Genomic DNA, 17,320 nt, shown 5'->3' with positions numbered 1-17,320 from the left:
TAGAGGCTCTACGGGTACCATTTTCCCCAGAGCCACGGCTCAGTATTTGTGTCTGGCTTCTACAGGTTGGAAGACTGCTTGGCCACCCCTAGAATTTGGACTGATCTTGGCAGTAATCTTCAAGTTAACAGACATCTAAAGACTCTCATACTAACAAAAAACTCCCTGGAGAACTGTGGGGCGTGTTACCTGTCCGTGGCCCAGCTGGAGAGGCTGTCGTAAGTCTTTCTGGTGGCTGTGGTTGTGGTGGTGGTGGTGGTGGTGGTGGTGGTTTGGTAGATTTAGTGCTTCTGTGAGAAAAGCAGTCATAGGGAAGGTACATGTATAGGAGCAAACGTAAGTCTTGTGATCGATGTAATTATATAGATAGGTCAGTAAGGGTCCAGCCAAGAATGAAAGAGAAAGAACATATCTACATAAAAGTATGGATTTATACCTAATATGCTATAATATATCAAGCATAGTGAGTCCTATGTATCCATCATCCCGTTTATGAAATAGAAGTCATCAGTTCTGTTTTCCTCTGTCCTCACTGGTTTTATCAACCCTGCCCCTGACCCTACTATGATGACATATTTAATCAGGCTGATCAGGCTCCTTAATTTATGTATAGTATTAATATTACTACCCATGTATCCTTAAACAGGCATCACATCGTTTTGCGTTGCTTTCAATTTTACATAAAAAGGCCAGGTGTGGTGGCTCACGCCTGTAATCCCAACACTTTGGAGGCCGAGGCGGGCAGATCACCTGAGGTCAGGAGTTTGAGACCAGCCTGGCCAACGTGGTGGAACCCCGTCTCTACTAAAAATACAAAAATTAGCCAGGCGTGGTGGTGTGCACCTGTAATCCCAGCTACTCAGGAGGCTGAGGTAGGAGAATCGCTTGAACCCTGGAGGCAGATGTTGCAGTGAGCCGGTATCTCACCACTGCACTTCACGCTGAATGACAGAGTGAGATTCCATTTCAAAAAAAAAGGATTTTACATAAAAGCATCACCTGTGATGTGTTTTTTTTTCCTGATCTCTATCTTAGTGTTCATCTGTTGAGTTGCTTCTATGTTAATTCCTCTTCACTACAGAATGATATTGATATGAATATCCAAGAATTTAGTTATTCATTCTACTCACAGTTGAGGTTTGAGCTGCTTCCAATTGTTGGCTACACACAGAGACACACACACACACACAACACGCACATGCACACACGTTGTGATGAACATTCTAAGAACAGAATTGCTGGGCCATGGTAAGTATTCATCTTCAGTTTTTCTGGATTTGTTTCCAGCATGTACCAGTTGGCCAGAGCAATGGGTATGAAAGTGCCCCTAACTCCAAATTCTTCTCCAAGTCTTATTATTATCAGTGTTTTTGTTACTGTTGTTGACAATCTGTTGGGCAGGAAATGGTACCTTACGGTTTTAATTTGCATTTCCTTGATTACTAGTGACTATTTTTTTATCATCTGACTGTTCATCTTAGTTTCTCTAATTTGCATGTCTTCCCATGTATTTAATGTGTCTTTCCTTTATTATAACTTTGGAAATTATGTCTCTTCTTAGGCCATCTCCATGTCTGCTATTTGTTCTTTGATTATTGGTGGTCTCTTTCTCTTCCCTCTTAATCCCATATATTTATTTTCTATGTTTTAATTTTTTTTTTTTTTTTTTGAGACAGAATCTTGGTCTGTTGCCCAGGCTGGAGTGCAGTGGCATGATCTCAGCTCACTGCAAGCTCTGCCTCCTGGGTTCAAGTGATTGTCCTGCCTCAGCCTCCTGAGTACCTGGGTAGCTGGGATTACAGGTGCCTGCCACCATGCCCAGCTACTTTTTGTATTTTTAGTAGACATGGGGTTTTGCCATGTTGGCCAGACTGGTCTTGAACTCCTGTCTGCAGGTGATCCACCTGCCTTGGCCTCCCAAAGTGCTGGGATTACAGATGTGAGCCACCGCACCTAGTCTTTTTTTTTTTCAGGTTTTAATTTTTATTTCAATAAGTTTTGGGGGAACAGGTGGTGTTTGGTTGCATAAGCTTTTTAGTGGTGATTTCTGGGATTTTGGTGTACCCAACACCCAAGCAGTGTACACTGTACCCAATGTATAGTCTTTTCTCCCTTGCCACCCCCCACCATTTCCCCCGAGTCCCCAAAGTCCTGTGTATCATTCTTATGCCTTTGTGTCCTCATAGCTTAGCTCCCACATATGATTGAGAACATACTATGTTTGGTTTCCATTCCTGAGTTACTTCACTTGGAAAAATAGTCTCCCACCACGCGCGATGGCTCACGCCTGTAATCCCAGCACTTTGGGAGGCCGAGGCAGTGAATCACGAGGTCAGAAGATCGAGACCACGGTGAAACCCCGTCTCTACTAAAAATACAAAAAATTAGCCAGGCTAATTTGCGGTGGTGGGCACCTGTAGTTCCAGCTACTTGGGAGGCTGAGTCAGGAGAATGGCGTGAAACCAGGAGGTGGAGCTTGCAGTGAGCCAAGGTCGCACCACTGCACTCCAGCCTGGGCAACAGAGCGAGACTCTGTCTCAAAAGAAAAAAAAGAAAAATAGTCTCCAATTCTACCCAGGTTACTGCAAATGCCATTATTTTGTTGCTTTTTTATGGCTGAGTAGTATTCCATGGGGTGCGTGTGTGTGTGTGTGTGTGTGTGTGTGTGTGTGTGTGTGTGTGTGTATCACATTTTCTTTATCCACTCGTTGATTTATGGGCATTTGGGCTGGTTCCATATTTTTACAATTGCAAATTGTGCTGCTATAAACACGTGTGTGCAAGTATCTTTTTCATATAATGACTTCTTTTCCTCAGGGTAGATACCCAGTAGTGGGATTGCTGCATCAAATGGTAGTTCTACTTTTAGTTCTTTAAGGAATCTCCACACTGTTTTCCATGGTGGCTGTACCAGTTTACATTTCCATCAACAGTGTAAAAGTGTTACCTTTTCACCAACACCTATTTTTTTAATTGTTTTATTATAGCCGTTCTTGCAGGAGTGAGGTGGTATCTCATTGAGGTTTTGATTTGCATTTCCCTGATACTTATTCATGTCAAGCATTTTTCCATTTGCTTTTTGGCCATTTGCATATCTTCTTTTAGGAATTGTCTATTCATGTCCTTAGCCCACTTTCTGATGGGATTTTTTTTTTTTCTTGCTGATATGTTCTTTGTAGATTCTGAATATGAGTCTTTTGTCAGATGTATAGATTGTGAAGATTTTCTCCCACTCTGTGGTGTTGCAGGAAGTCAGGGACCCTGAATGGAGGGACCTGATGCAACCATAACAGAAGAACATAAATTGTGAAGATTTCATGGACATTTATCACTTCCCCAATCAACACTCTTATTAATTTCCTATACCTGTCTTTACTTTAATCTCTTAATCCTGTCATCTTTGTAAGCTGAGGATGTATGTCACTTCAAGACCTGTGATGATTGCGTTAACTGCACAAATTGTTCGTAAAGCATGTGTGTTTGAACAATATGAAATCTGGGCACCTTAAGAACAGGATAACAGAAATTTTCAGGGAACAAGGGAGATAACCTTAAAGTCTGGCTGCCTGTGGGTCAGGCAGGATGGAGCCATATTTCTCTTATTACCGAAAACGGGTAAGAGAAATATCTTTGAATTCTTCCCCTGGTAAGGAATATTAATAATTAACAGCCCTGGGAAAGGAATGCATTCCCAGGGAGGTGGGGAGGGGGGCCTCTAAAATGTCCACTCTGGGGGTGTCTGCCTTATGCAGTTGCATATAAGGGATGAAACACGCCCTGGCCTCCTGCAGCGCTCACCAGGTTTGCTGGGATTAGGAAATTCCAGCCTGGTGAATTCTAGTCAGACTGATTCTCTGCTCTTGAACCCTGTTGAGACGTTTATCAATGACAATGTGTGCACAGTGGGACATGGGAATTCATTAGTAATTCTAGTTTCACCCTGACCTTGTGATCTTGCCCTGACCTTGTGATCTTTTGTTGCCCTTGAAGCATGTGATCTCTGTGACCCACACCCTATTCGTACACTCCCTCCCCTTTGAAAATTGCTGATAAAAACTTGCTGGTTTTACGGCTTAGGGAGCATCACGGAACCTGCCGACATGTGATGTCTCCCCTGGTCACCCAGCTTTAAAACTTCTTTCTTTTGTACTCTTTCCCTTTATTTCTCAGACCAGCTGACACTTAGCAAAAATAGAAAAGAACCTACGTTGAAATATCGGGGACTGGTTTCCCCTGATCCTGTGGGCTGTCTGTTAACTCTGCTGATTATTTCTTTTGCTGTGCAGAAGCTTTTTAGTCTAACAATTTTATTGATCCCCGATTTCTTCACCCCACCATTCCCATATCAAAGCTGCTGTCCTTTCCTTTAAAGCTTGGAAGTCCTAAGTGGTGATGACAGAGGTATGAGGATGCTTCTGCATTCAGAGGGAGAGCCCTGACTGAGATGATCACCCTTCTGTGTGAGACAAAGACCCCTCTCCATTTAGTCATCTGTGTGCTTCTCTCCCATAGGATAGAGAATTGCAAGCTTACACAACTTTCTTGTGAAAGCCTTGCCTCCTGTCTCAGGAAGAGTAAGATGCTGACCCACCTGAGCTTGGCGGAAAATGCCTTGAAAGATGAAGGGGTCAAGCATATTTGGAATGCCCTGTCACACCTGAGATGTCCTCTGCAGAGGCTGGTGTAAGTTCCAGAATGTTTTCTTCTTGGAACTCCCTGGAGCAGAACAGGGTGATGGAGAGAACCTGTTATATGTTCATTTATGTCACATATTTATTAGGTGCCTACTACATGTTAGGCATGGTGCTGGTACTGAGGGGAAAAGCATAATAAAGAGGAGGGTTATTATTTCTGATTCAGAGGCAAATGATCTAGAGGCAGAGTTCTCAAACTGTGTACCAAGATACCCAGGAGTGAACTGAGAGGGACTGCAGGGTGTTTTAAATGTAAGGAATATTGACATCTATCTGTTCATCACTGTAAGAACGACTACCTCGAGGTATAAGAATTGAAGAAAGAGGAAAGAAACACAAAAGGTGGCTTGACAGTTAAGGACAGATTTATTTTAGAGAAAACAAACCTAAGAGGGGCTTCTGACCGAGTTAGGTTAGAGCTACACTCTCTTATAGACTAAGAGTTTTTAAGGATTCAGGGTGGGAGAGTTTATCAGAGGCTTGGACTGCTTCTGTGACTCTTGATTGTGCTTATCTGGGAGGGAAAGTTGTGTGTCTGTTCTCATACATCTTCCTGCAGCTGCAGGCATTTCCGCTGAGTCTGCTTTTAGCTTCCCTGTCTTAGTGCACCTGAAGGGAAAGGAATGTGCTATTAAGGCCTGCTGTTTTCCTGGGGCTCATGGTATGAGGGGGGAGTTTGGCAGTTACCTGAGAGACTTTCCCCCCCAACCTCCCTCTGTGCCCAAGCTGTCTTATCTGTGTTTTACTGTCTGCTCTTTGTAATTAGGAGAGAAGTGATTTCCTGGAAATGCATGAGGCTAGAAAGGGAGCTGGAACTTAAAGTGGTAGTGTCTGTCCAAGATGACGATGTTCCTGCTCTGTCACAAGGCAGTTCATTTTCATAGCTTGAAATCAGCCATGGCAGAAGTGTTTGTACCATGGAAACTGGCAGTCACTACACCCTAGGGCTTTTGTTTGTTTGCTCTAGAGAGCTGGTTTACTAGGACATCACTGAACCATAACCATTGAATCTGCCTCTTTGTTTCTTGTCTCACATGAGAATATGAGCTGCTAAAAGGCAGGGGCCCTAATTCCTGCCTTTAATTCTCATCCCCTAATTCAATGCCCAAAGCATAGTAAATCTCAGCAAATGATTGTGAGAGGAATGAGGTGGTGCAAAATAGCCCCAAAACATCGATACTTTTAGCTTCCCGAAAAGAAGCAGGGAAGGGTGCCACTGCTTTGGAAAGCAGCTGTGGCGATTCCTCAAAAGGTGAAACACAGACTTAATCTGTGAGCCATCAGTCCCACTTGTAGGTGTATCCACAACAGACATAAAAACCCACCTCCACATGAAAACCTGCACACAGTTCACAGCAGCATTATTCATAATACTCATAATACCCAAGACCTGGAAACAACCTGGGTCTGTGCCCTGATGAAGGCATAAAGAAAGTGTGGTGTATTCACGTGATGGAATGTTATTTGTTAAATGAAATACTGATTCATGCTACAACATGGACAAATCTTCAAAATATTGTGGTAGATGAAAGAAGCTAAACGCAAAAGGTCACATATTGTATGATTCCATTTAAATGACTTGCCAAAAATAGGCAAATCTAGAAAAAGAAAGCAAATTAGTGGTGTTAGGGTAGGGGTAGGTTGAGGGAAGAAGGGAGAAGTGGCTTCTAAAGTGTCCAGGGTTTTCCTTGAGGGGTGACAAAAATATTCTAAACTGAATTTACAAAAATATTCTAAAATTGTGGTGATGATCGTACAACTTTATACATAGACTGAAAACCAATGTTTGGTACACTTTAAATGGGTGAATTGTGTGGTATATTAATTGCATCTTGGTTATGCCGTTATGCAAAAACAAAAAACAAACAACAAACAAATAAAAACAGAACCCAAAAACAAAGAAGTAAAACCTAAGGGTGTTTTCTTTTTTTTTTTTTTTACTTGTGTTTCTTTGCAGGTTGAGAAAGTGTGACTTGACCTTTAATTGCTGTCAGGATATGATCTCTGCGCTCTGTAAAAATAAAACCCTGAAAAGTCTTGACCTGAGTTTTAATAGCCTGAAGGATGATGGAGTGATCCTGCTGTGTGAGGCCCTGAAGAACCCTGACTGTACATTACAGATCCTGGAGTAAGTAGCCCCTCATCTCCTCCTATGAGATAAGGAGAAATTGTATATAAGCATCTCTCAGGATGGAATATATAACAGGAAAGTGCTGTCTTTTTAAGTTTCTGGATTGTTCCCTCCATTGAATTGGAGAACTGGGAAGCTTCTGAGCAGTGGTTCTCAAAGTGTGGATCAGCAGCAGTTTCACCTGGGCAGGACAAATACAAATTTTGGGGCCCCACTTCGGACCTAGGAAATCAGAAACTCTGAGGGTGGGATGCAGCAATCTGTGTTAACAGTTGTTTTAGAAAATATTCTTCTAGTTGAATAAAAGATAACAGAGTTTGTCAGTTTTAGACTGATACCTGATATGATTGGTCTTCTGAAATTGAATTTTATACTTAGGAGATATATATACACACATATGTATATAAAGATACATATATACATATACATATATACATATATAAAGATACGCATATACACATACATACCTATGTATATAAAGATACGCATATACACATATACGTACCTACGTATATAAAGATATGCATATACACATATACATACCTACGTATATAAAGATATGCATATACACATATACATATATGTATATAAAGATACATATATGCATATCTATATACATATATATGTACAGACACATAGATACTTATTTTATAGATATTATTTATATGTATATACTTATTTTATATATTATACATATAAGTATATGTAAGTATATATAAATAAATATATTAAAATACATATAAAATTTGTAAATATACAATATGTTATATATTATATACTTTTTTATTCTTTTTTTATTATTATGCTTTAAGTTCTAGGGTACATGTGCCCAACATGCAGGTTTGTTACATATGTATACATGTGCCATGTTGGTGTGCTGCACCCATTAACCTGTCATTTACATTAGGTATATCTCCTAATGCTATCCCTCCCCCCTCCCCCCACCCCACGACAGGCCCTGGTGTGTGATGTTCCCTACCCTGTGTCCAAGTGTTCTCATTGTTCAATTCCCACCTGTGAGTAAGAACATGCAGTGTTTGGTTTTCTGTCCTTGCAATAGTTTGCTCAGAATGATGGTTTCCAGCTTCATCCATGTCCCTACAAAGGACATGAACTCATCCTTTTTAATGGCTACATAGTATCCCATGGTGTATATGTGCCACATTTTCTTAATCCAGTCTATCATTGATGGACATTTGAGTTGGTTCCAAGTTTTTGCTCTTGTGAATAGTGCCGCAATAAACATACGTGTGCATGTGTTTTTATAGCAACATGATTTATAATCCTTTGCATATATGCCCAGTAATGGGATGGCTGGGCCAAATGGCATTTCTAGTTCTAGATCCTTGAGGAATGGCCACACTGTCTTCCACAATGGTTGAACTAGTTTACAGTCCCACCAACAGCGTAAAAGCATTCCTATTTCTCCACATCCTCTCCAGCACCTGTTGTTTCCTGACTTTTTAATGATCGCCATTCTAACTGGTGTGAGATGGTATCTCACTGTGGTTTTGATTTGCATTTTCTGATGGCCAGTGATGATGAGCATTTTTTCATGTGTCTGTTAGCTGCATAAATGTCTTCTTTTGAGAAGTGTCTGTTCATATCCTTTGCCCACTTTTTGATGGGGTGGTTTGATATTTTCTTGTAAATTTGTTTAAGTTCTGTAGATTCTGGATATTAGCCCTTTGTCAGACGGGTAGATTGTAAAATTTTTCTCCCATTCTGTAGATTGCCTGTTCACTCTGATGGTAGTTTCTTTTGCTGTGCAGAAGCTCTTTAGTTTAATTAGATCCCATTTGTCAATTTTGGCTTTTGTTGCCTATGCTTTTGGTGTTTTAGTCATGAAGTCTTTGCCCATGCCTATGGCCTGAATGGTATTGCCTAGGTTTTCTTCTAGGGTTTTTATGGTTTTAGGTCTAATATTTAAGTCTTTAATCCATCTTGAATTAATTTTTGTATAAGGTGTAAGGAAGGGATCCAGTTTTGGCTTTCTACATATGGCTAGCCAGTTTTCCCAGCACTATTTATTAAATAGGGAATCCTTTCCCCATTTCTTGTTTTTGTCAGGTTTGTCAAAGATCAGATGGTTGTAGATGTGTGATATTATTTCTGAGGGCTCTATTCTGTTCCATTGGTCTATATCTCTGTTTTGGTATCAGTGCCAAGCTGTTTTGGTTACTGTAGCCTTGTAGTATAGTTGAAGTCAGGTAACATGATACCTCCAGCTTTGTTCTTTTGGCTTAAGATTGTCTTGGCAATGCAGGCTCTTTTTAGGTTCCATATGAACTTTAAAGTAGTTTTTTCCAATTCTGTGAAGAAAGTCATTTGTAGCTTGATGGGGATGGTATTGAATCTATAAATTACCTTGGGCAGTATGGCCATTTTCACAATACTGATTCTTCCTATCCATGAGCATGGAATGTTCTTCCATTTGTTTGTGTCCTCTTTTATTTCGTTGAGCAGTGGTTTGTAGTTCTTCTTGAAGAGGTCCTTCACATCCCTTGTAAGTTGGATTTCTAGGTATTTTATTCTCTTTGAAGCAATTGTGAATGGGAGTTCACTGATGGTTTGGCTCTCTGTGTGTTATTGGTGTACAGGAATGCTTGTGATTTTTGCACATTGATTTTGTATCCTGAGACTTTGCTGAAGTTGCTTATCAGCATAAGGAGATTTGGGGCTGAGACAATGGGGTTTTCTAAATATACAATCATGTCATCTGCAAACAGGGACAATTTGACTTCCTCTTTTCCTACTTGAATACCATTTATTTCTTTCTCCTGCCTGATTGCCCTGGCCAGAACTTGTAACACTATGTTGAATAGGAGTGGTGAGAGAGGGCATCCCTGTCTTGTGCCAGTTTTCACAGGGAATGCTTCCAGTTTTTGCCCGTTCAGTATGATATTGGCTGTGGGTTTGTCATAAATAGCTCTTATTATTTTGAGATACGTCCCATCAATACCGAGTTTATTGAGAGTTTTTAGCATGAAGGGCTGTTGAATTTTGTTGAAAGTCTTTTCTCCATCTAGTGAGATAATCATGTGGTTTTTGTCTTTGGTTCTGTTTATATGCTGGATTACGTTTATTGATTTGAGTATGTTGAACCAGCCTTGCATCCCAGGGATGAAGCCAATTTGATTGTGGTGGATAAGCTTTTTGATGTGCTGCTTGGTTTGGTTTGCCAGTATTTTATTGAGGATTTTTGAATCAATATTCATTAGGTATATTGGTCTATAATTATCTTTTTTTGTTGTGTCTCTGCCAGGCTTTAGTATCAGGATGCTGTTGGCCTCATAAAATGAATTAGGGAGATAGGGAGATTTCCCTCTTTTTCTGTTGATTGGAATAGTTTCAGAAGGAATGGTACCAGCTCCTCTTTGTACCTCTGGTAGAATTCGGCTGTGAATCCGTCTGGTCCTGGACTTCTTTTTGTTGGTAGACTATTAATTATTGCCTCAATTTCAGAACCTGTTATTAGTCTATTCAGGGATTCAACTTCTTCCTGGTTAGTCTTTGGAGAGTGTATATGTCCAGGAATTTATCCATTTCCTCTAGATTTTCTAGTTTATTTGCATAGAGGTGTTTATAGTATTCTCTGATGGTAGTTTGTATTTCTGTGGGATCAGTGGTGATATCCTCTTTATCGTTTTTTATTGCATCTATTTGATTCTTCTCCCTTTTCTTCTTTATTAGTCTTGCTAGCAGTCTATCAATTTTGTTGATCTTTTCAAAAAACCAACTCCTGGATTCATTAGTTTTTTTAAGGGTTTTTTTGGTGTGTGTGTGTCTATCTCCTTCAGTTCTGCTCTGATCTTAGTTATTTCTTGCCTCCTGCTAGCTTTTGAATTTGTTTGCTCTTGCTTCTCTAGTTCTTTTAATTGTGATGTTAGGGTGTCAATTTTAGATCTTTCCTGCTTTCTTTTGTGGGCATTTAGTGCTATCAATTTCCCTCTACACACTGCTTTAAAAGTGTCCCAGAGATTCTGGTATGTTGTGTCTTCATTCTCATTGGTTTCAAAGAACATCTTTATTTCTGCCTTTATTTTGTTATATACCCAGTAGTCATTCAGGAGCAGTTTGTTCAGTTTCCATGTAGTTGAGTGGTTTTGAGTGAGTTTCTTAATACTGAGTTCTAGTTTGATTGCACTGTGGTCTGAGAGACAGTTTGTTATAATTTCTCTTCTTCCACATTTGCTGAGGAGTGCTTTACTTCCAACTATGTGGTCAATTTTGGAATAAGTGTGATGTGGTGCTGAGAAGAATGTATATTCTGTTGATTTGGAGAGTTCTGTAGATGTCTATTAGGTTCATTTGGTGTAGAGCTGAGTTCAATTCCTGGATATCCTTGTTAACTTTCTGTCTTGTAGATCTGTCTAATGTTGACAGTGGGGTGTTAAAATCTCCCATTATTATTTTGTGGAAGTCTAAGTCTCTTTGTAGGTCTCTAAGGACTTTCTTTATGAATCTAGGTGCTCCTGTATTGGGTGCATATATATTTAGGATAGTTAGCTCTTCTTGTTGAATTGTTCCCTTTACCATTATGTAATGGCCTTCTTTGTCTCTTGATCTTTGTTGGTTTAAAGTCTGTTCTATCAGAGACTAGGATTGCAATCCCTGCTTTTTTTGTTTTCCATTTGCTTGGTAGATCTTCCTCCATCCCTTTATTTTGAGCCTATGCGTGTCTCTGCACATGAGATGGGTCTCCTGAATACAGCACACTGATGAGTCCTGACTCTTTATCCAATTTGCCATTCTGTGTCTTTTAATTGGAGCATTTAGCCCATTTACATTTAAGGTTAATATTGTTATGTATGAATTTGATCCTGTCATTATAATATTAGCTGGTTATTTTGCTCATTAGTTGATGCAGTTTCTTCCTAACATTGATGGTCTTTACAATTTGGCATGTTTTTGCAGTGGCTGGTACTGGTTGTTCCTTTCCATGTTTAGTGCTTCCTTCAGGAGCTCTTGTAAGGCAGGGTTGGTGGTGACAAAATCTCTCAGCATTTGTTCGTCTATAAAGGATTTTATTTCTCCTTCACTTATCAAGCTTAGTTTGGCTGGATATGAAATTCTGGGTTGCAAATTCTTTTCTTTAAGAATGTTGAATATTGTCCCCCACTTTCTTCTGGCTTGTAGAGTTTCTGCTGAGAGATCTGCTGTTAGTCTGATGGGATTCCCTTTACAGGTAACTCGACCTTTCTCTCTGGCTGCCCTTAACATTTTCTCCTTCATTTCAACTTTGGTGAATCTGACAATTATGTGTCTTGGAGTTGCTCTTCTCGAGGAGTATCTTTGTGGCATTCCTGTATTTCCTGAATTTGAATGTTGGCCTGCCTCACTAGGTTGGGGAAGTTCTCCTGGATAATATCCTGAGAAATGTTTTCCAGCTTGGTTCCATTCTCCCCGTCACGTTCAGGTACACCAATCAGACGTAGATTTGGTCTTTTTACATAGTCCCATATTTCTTGGAGGCTTTGTTCATTTCTTTTTACTCTTTTTTCTCTAAACTTCTCATCTCCCTCCATTTCATTCATTTGATCTTCAATCACTGATACCCTTTCTTCACTTGATCGACTCCCCTACTGAAGCTTGTGCATGCGTCACGTAATTCTTGTGCCATGGTTTTCAGCTCCATCAGGTCATTTAAGGACTTCTCTACACTGTTTATTCTAGTTAGTCATTCTTCTAATCTTTTCTCAAGGTTTTTAGCTTCTTTGTGATGGGTTTGAACATCCTCCTTTAGCTCAGAGAAGTTTGTTATTACCAACTGTCTGAAGCCTTCTTCTCTCAACACGTCGAAGTCATTTTCTATCCAGCTTTGTTCCATTGCTGGTGAGGAGCTGCATTCCTTTGGAGGAGAAGAGGCGCTCTGATTTTTAAAATTTTCAGCTTTTCTGCTTTGGTTTCTCCCCATCTTTGTGGTTTTATCTACCTTTGGTCTTTGATGATGGTGATGTACAGATGGGGTTTTGGTGTGGATGTCCTTTCCATTTGTTAGTTTTCCTTCTAACAGTCAGGACCCTCAGCTGCAGGTCTGTTGGAGTTTGCTGGAGGTCCACTCCAGACCCTGTTTGCCTGGGTATCACCAGTGGAGGCTGCAGAACAGCAAATATTGCAGAACAGCAGATGTTGCTACCTGATCCTTCCTCTGGAAGCTTCATCTCAGAGGGGCACCCGGCTGTATGAGGTGTCAGTTGGCCCCTACTGGGAGGTGTCTCCCAGTTAGGCTGCTTGGGGGTCAGGGACCCACTCAGATCTCAAACTCTGTGCTGGGAGAACCACAACTCTCTTCAAAGTTGTCAGACAGGGACGTTTAAGTCTGAAGGAGTTTCTGCTGTCTTTTGTTCAGCTATGCCCTGCCCCCAGAGGTGGAGTCTACAGAGGCAGGCAGGCCTCCTTGAGCTGCAGTGGGCTCCACCCAATTTGAGCTTCCCAGCTGCTTTGTTTACCTACTCAAGCCTCAGCAATGGTGGGTGCCCCTCCCTCAGCCTCACTGCTGCCTTGCAGTTCGATCTCAGACTGCTGTGCTGGGAATGAGTGAGGCTCCATGGGCATGGGACCCTCCAAGCCAGGTGCAGGATATAATCTTCCGGTATGCCATTTGCTAAGACCACTAGAAAAGTGCAGTGTTAGGGTGGGAGTATTCTGATTTTCCAGGTACCGTCTGTTACAGCTTCCCTTTGCTAGGAAAGGGAATTCCCTGACCCCTTGCGCTTCCCAGGTGAGGCAATGCCCCACCTGGCTCCATGGGCTACACTGACTGTCTGACAAGCCTTAGTGAGATGAACCCGGTACCTCAGTTGGAAATCCTGAAATCACCCGTCTTCTGCATTGCTCACACTGGGAGCTGCAGACTGCAGCTGTTCCTATTCAGCCATCTTGGAACCTCTCTCATATATTATATACTTATATATTATATGTTGTATATTTATATATACATAATTTATATTATATAAATATCTATTATATATTTATATATATTTAAAATATTTATATTAATTACATTAATATATTTATATATGAAAATATATAATGTATATATTTCCCTGTTTTTTATGGTCTCTTTGCTAACATGTACACCAGCCAGTGATATAAAAGCATTCATTCTCCTTTTAATTCTTTGGTTACCTTTAGTATTTGCAAAAGATTTGTAAACATCTCTCATGATCAAAAAATGAAACTAATTTTGCCTCTTTCGATCCAAATTTTTTGCTCGCCATTAGTGTAATCTTGGTATTTAATCTGGCTCGTTTAAATTATTGTCTTGTAGTACACCTTTCATTTCTAGGATTAGTTTGGATAATGGTGTTCATTTTTGTTGATGATTTGCTTCTCAAATTAAATTCAGTATGAATCACTGCCAGTCATGATTCTTTGACTCCTCAAATCTAGTTTGGGTTTTAAATGTTGATTTATCTCTTAGATTGAGTGAAATATATTTTCAGGTAGAAAAGAACTTTCTATACCTGAAAGTGTTTATGCAGTATTTTCTAAGTCTTTGCTTGTATGACATTATTTTTTTAATCTAGTTTCGGCCATGAGCAGTAACTTGGCTCAGTATAAAATTCATGGACCCTATCCGTCTTAGTCTGTTTTCTGTTGCTTATAACAGAATACCTGAAACTGCATGACTTATAAAGAAAGGGATATGGAGGCTGAGAAGTTCAAGGTGGAGGGGCTGCATCTGGTGAGAGCCTTAGTGCTGGTGCGGACTCTCTGCAGGGTCACTAGTGAGTCACTGGGCATACTGTATACGGGCTCAGATCTGTTTTCCTCTTTATAAAGCCACTCATCCCACTCCCATAATAACCCATTAACCCATTAATCTAATAATCCATGAATTTTACTCTTTGTTCAAGAACTCTCATGGGCCAGCATTGTATTGATGATGCACGGCACCTCTTTGAGACATGGTTGAAACAACAGTACGCATTCCTGTTAGTGTGATTTCTCGGCTGTAAGCCGTCACACCAGCTGAGCTCTCAGATGAGTCATGATGACTTCTCTGCTGTCTGTTTCTGTGTCACAGGCTGGAAAACTGCCTGTTCACCTCCATCTGCTGCCAGGCCGTGGCTTCCATGCTCTGTAAAAACCAACATCTGAGACATCTGGACTTGAGCAAGAACGTGATCGAAGTTGATGGTATTCTGACCTTGTGTGAGGCCTTCTCAAGTCAAAAGAAGAGAGAGGAGGTCATTTTGTAAGTCTCCACTGGGTTCCCTGTGCAAAACCAATCACCCAAGAGAAGCTCCTTGTAAAAAAATGAGATGCTGGACTGGGTGTGGTGGTGCATGCCTCTAATCCCAGCACTCTGGGAGACTGAGACAGGCAAATCGCTTGAGTCTGGAGCTCAGACTAGCCTGGGCAACATGGCAAAACCCTATCTTCTACTAAAAAATACAAAAATTAGCTAGGCATGGTGGTGCATGCCTGTAGTCCTAGCTACTCAGGACGCTGAGGTGAGAGGGTCACTTAGGCCCAGGAGGTTGAGGCTGCAGTGAGCCATGATCACACCACTGCGCTCCAGCCTGGGCAACAGAGTGAGACCCTGACTCTAAAAATAGAAAGTGAGATGGTGGACCTGGAATGCGATTGTTTCCGGTGTTGCTACCATTCTGCTTTTGTTTCCTGGGGATTTATAGTTCCCTCCGTGTAGCTGTTCAAACCCCCAACTCCCACTTTTACCTAAAGGAACTGTTAACTGGGATTCACCTGTCTGATATCTTCTTTCTTGTCTTTGTCTTCTCTTTTCTTCATTTCTTTACCTTTTCTTCCTGAACAACTGAGTTTGATGTTACCACTTACCAGCTACGTAGCAGTGAACAAGTCAATCTTTCTAAGCCTTGATTTGCTCATCCTTAAGACTGAAATGGTGTCTTTCCCCATGGAGATTTAATGATGACTGAAAGAAAAGTCACACACACACACACACACGGCACTTAGCACAGTGCCTAACACATGTTCTCAACCAGTGGTGGGTTCCAGGTGAAGGATACAATTTTCCTGGTGTATTAGTCATCTATTGCTATGCAACGAGTTACCTCAATGCTTAGTAACTTAAGGCAATATAAAGGCATATTGTCTTACACAATTTCTGAGGGTCAGAAATAGGACAGCGATGTGACTGGGTGGTTCTAGCTCGTGGTATCTCCCGAGGTCTCAGTTGAGCCACTGGCTGGGGTTTGATGACGGCTGTTGAATCTGCTTCCAGGCTCACTTGTGTGGCTGTGGGCTGGGGGTCTCAATTGTTCTCCAGGGAGTTTCTCATGACATTGCAGCTGGCTTCCTCCAGAACGAGAGGCTGAGAGAGGCAGAGGCAGAGGGAGACGATGGCACAGAGAGATGACTGACAGCCCAAAACAGAGCTACAGTCTTTTATTACTTAATCTTGAAAGTGACATCCCATCACATCTGCCTTGTTCTATTGGCCACACAGTCTAGCCCTGGTCCAGTGAGAGAGGGAGCCACCCAAGGGTGTGATTTACAGAAGGAGGGATCATTGAGGCTGTCTTGGTTGAACCCCAAGGCACTTCAAATTCATTCCTGAGCTCCTGAGAGCACCCCTATTCATTTTGACCAACTGCATGGGGCCAGGGTGGTCTCCTAGGTGGTAAATTTCTGTTCTAGAGTTTTGCCTCCTTGTTTCAGGGCTGCAAAGGAAAACCAAATGTAAGAAAACAAAACCTTGTTTTTATCCTTCCCAGGGAGAAGAAAGACAGTAATGAAGTGGATATGCTGGTAAGACTGGAGGGTCCTGCAGTGGAAAGGGACTTCCTGAAGATAATACAGGACTGGAATTCTTAGCGCTACGGTGAAGCAATAGGGATGAATCGACCTGGACCCTCTGGCGACGGATCTGGTGGTCCTCTGGGTATTTTTTTCCTAATGAGAAATTGGGAAACAGTTGCCTATTTTGTGGGCCGTCCTGAGTCTGGAATGGCTCCATTCATTCTGGAAACTGGTGTAGGGCATGACCTCCAAATAACCGTATCAATGTTACGGAGTGTCATGTGTTAACACACAGATTAGTCACTGCACTGGGGCACCAACGTAAGGCGAGTTCAACCCACATCTACTCCTGGCTACCAAAATGTCTTTGAATATGTCATGTAAACATCTCCTCTTGGAGATATGTCTTCATATCTTCAAGGTACTAGAAAATTTTAATTAAAAATATGCATGAATTAAATTGGAAATTTTTTAGAGTGTGATTTATTTACTGGTAGACTGGTCCATCAACTATTAAGGAAGAAACCTGTTCCTTTACTTGTCTGGGGAAAGTGTGCACAAGGAACTTCTAAGGAAGATAATAAATGTGGCAAGTACTGGAAAAAGGAAACCACCTCGTGTTTAAGGAGCTCTAAAAATGAAGTGTAACTCTTAACTTTTTAAGGTCCTAACTAACTACTACACTCTTAAATTAGTTATGGCAGCATTTAGAACTCAAAGATCTAGAAAGCAATCACAATTTTTTTTTTCCCCTTCTGAAACA

General features: G+C 41.1%; 1 protein-coding gene across 1 annotated transcript in view; it reads left to right on the top strand.

Annotated features, from left to right (window-relative positions):
- Positions 1–16,632, top strand: part of NLRP8 (NLR family pyrin domain containing 8) — a 39,389-nt gene extending 22,757 nt beyond the window's left edge. The window contains exons 6-10 of the mRNA XM_073017230.1: positions 66–218; positions 4,513–4,683; positions 6,652–6,822; positions 14,858–15,028; positions 16,533–16,632. Coding sequence (XP_072873331.1) covers positions 66–218; positions 4,513–4,683; positions 6,652–6,822; positions 14,858–15,028; positions 16,533–16,632 — 766 coding nt within the window. The remainder of the gene's footprint in view (positions 1–65; positions 219–4,512; positions 4,684–6,651; positions 6,823–14,857; positions 15,029–16,532) is intronic.
- Positions 16,633–17,320: the final 688 nt, after the last annotated feature.

Source organism: Chlorocebus sabaeus, chromosome 6 (assembly GCF_047675955.1).
Source record: "Chlorocebus sabaeus isolate Y175 chromosome 6, mChlSab1.0.hap1, whole genome shotgun sequence".
Classification (NCBI taxonomy): Eukaryota; Metazoa; Chordata; class Mammalia; order Primates; family Cercopithecidae; genus Chlorocebus; species Chlorocebus sabaeus.
Note: the sequence above shows the minus strand (reverse complement) of the source record. Positions and strands in the feature narration are given on the sequence as shown.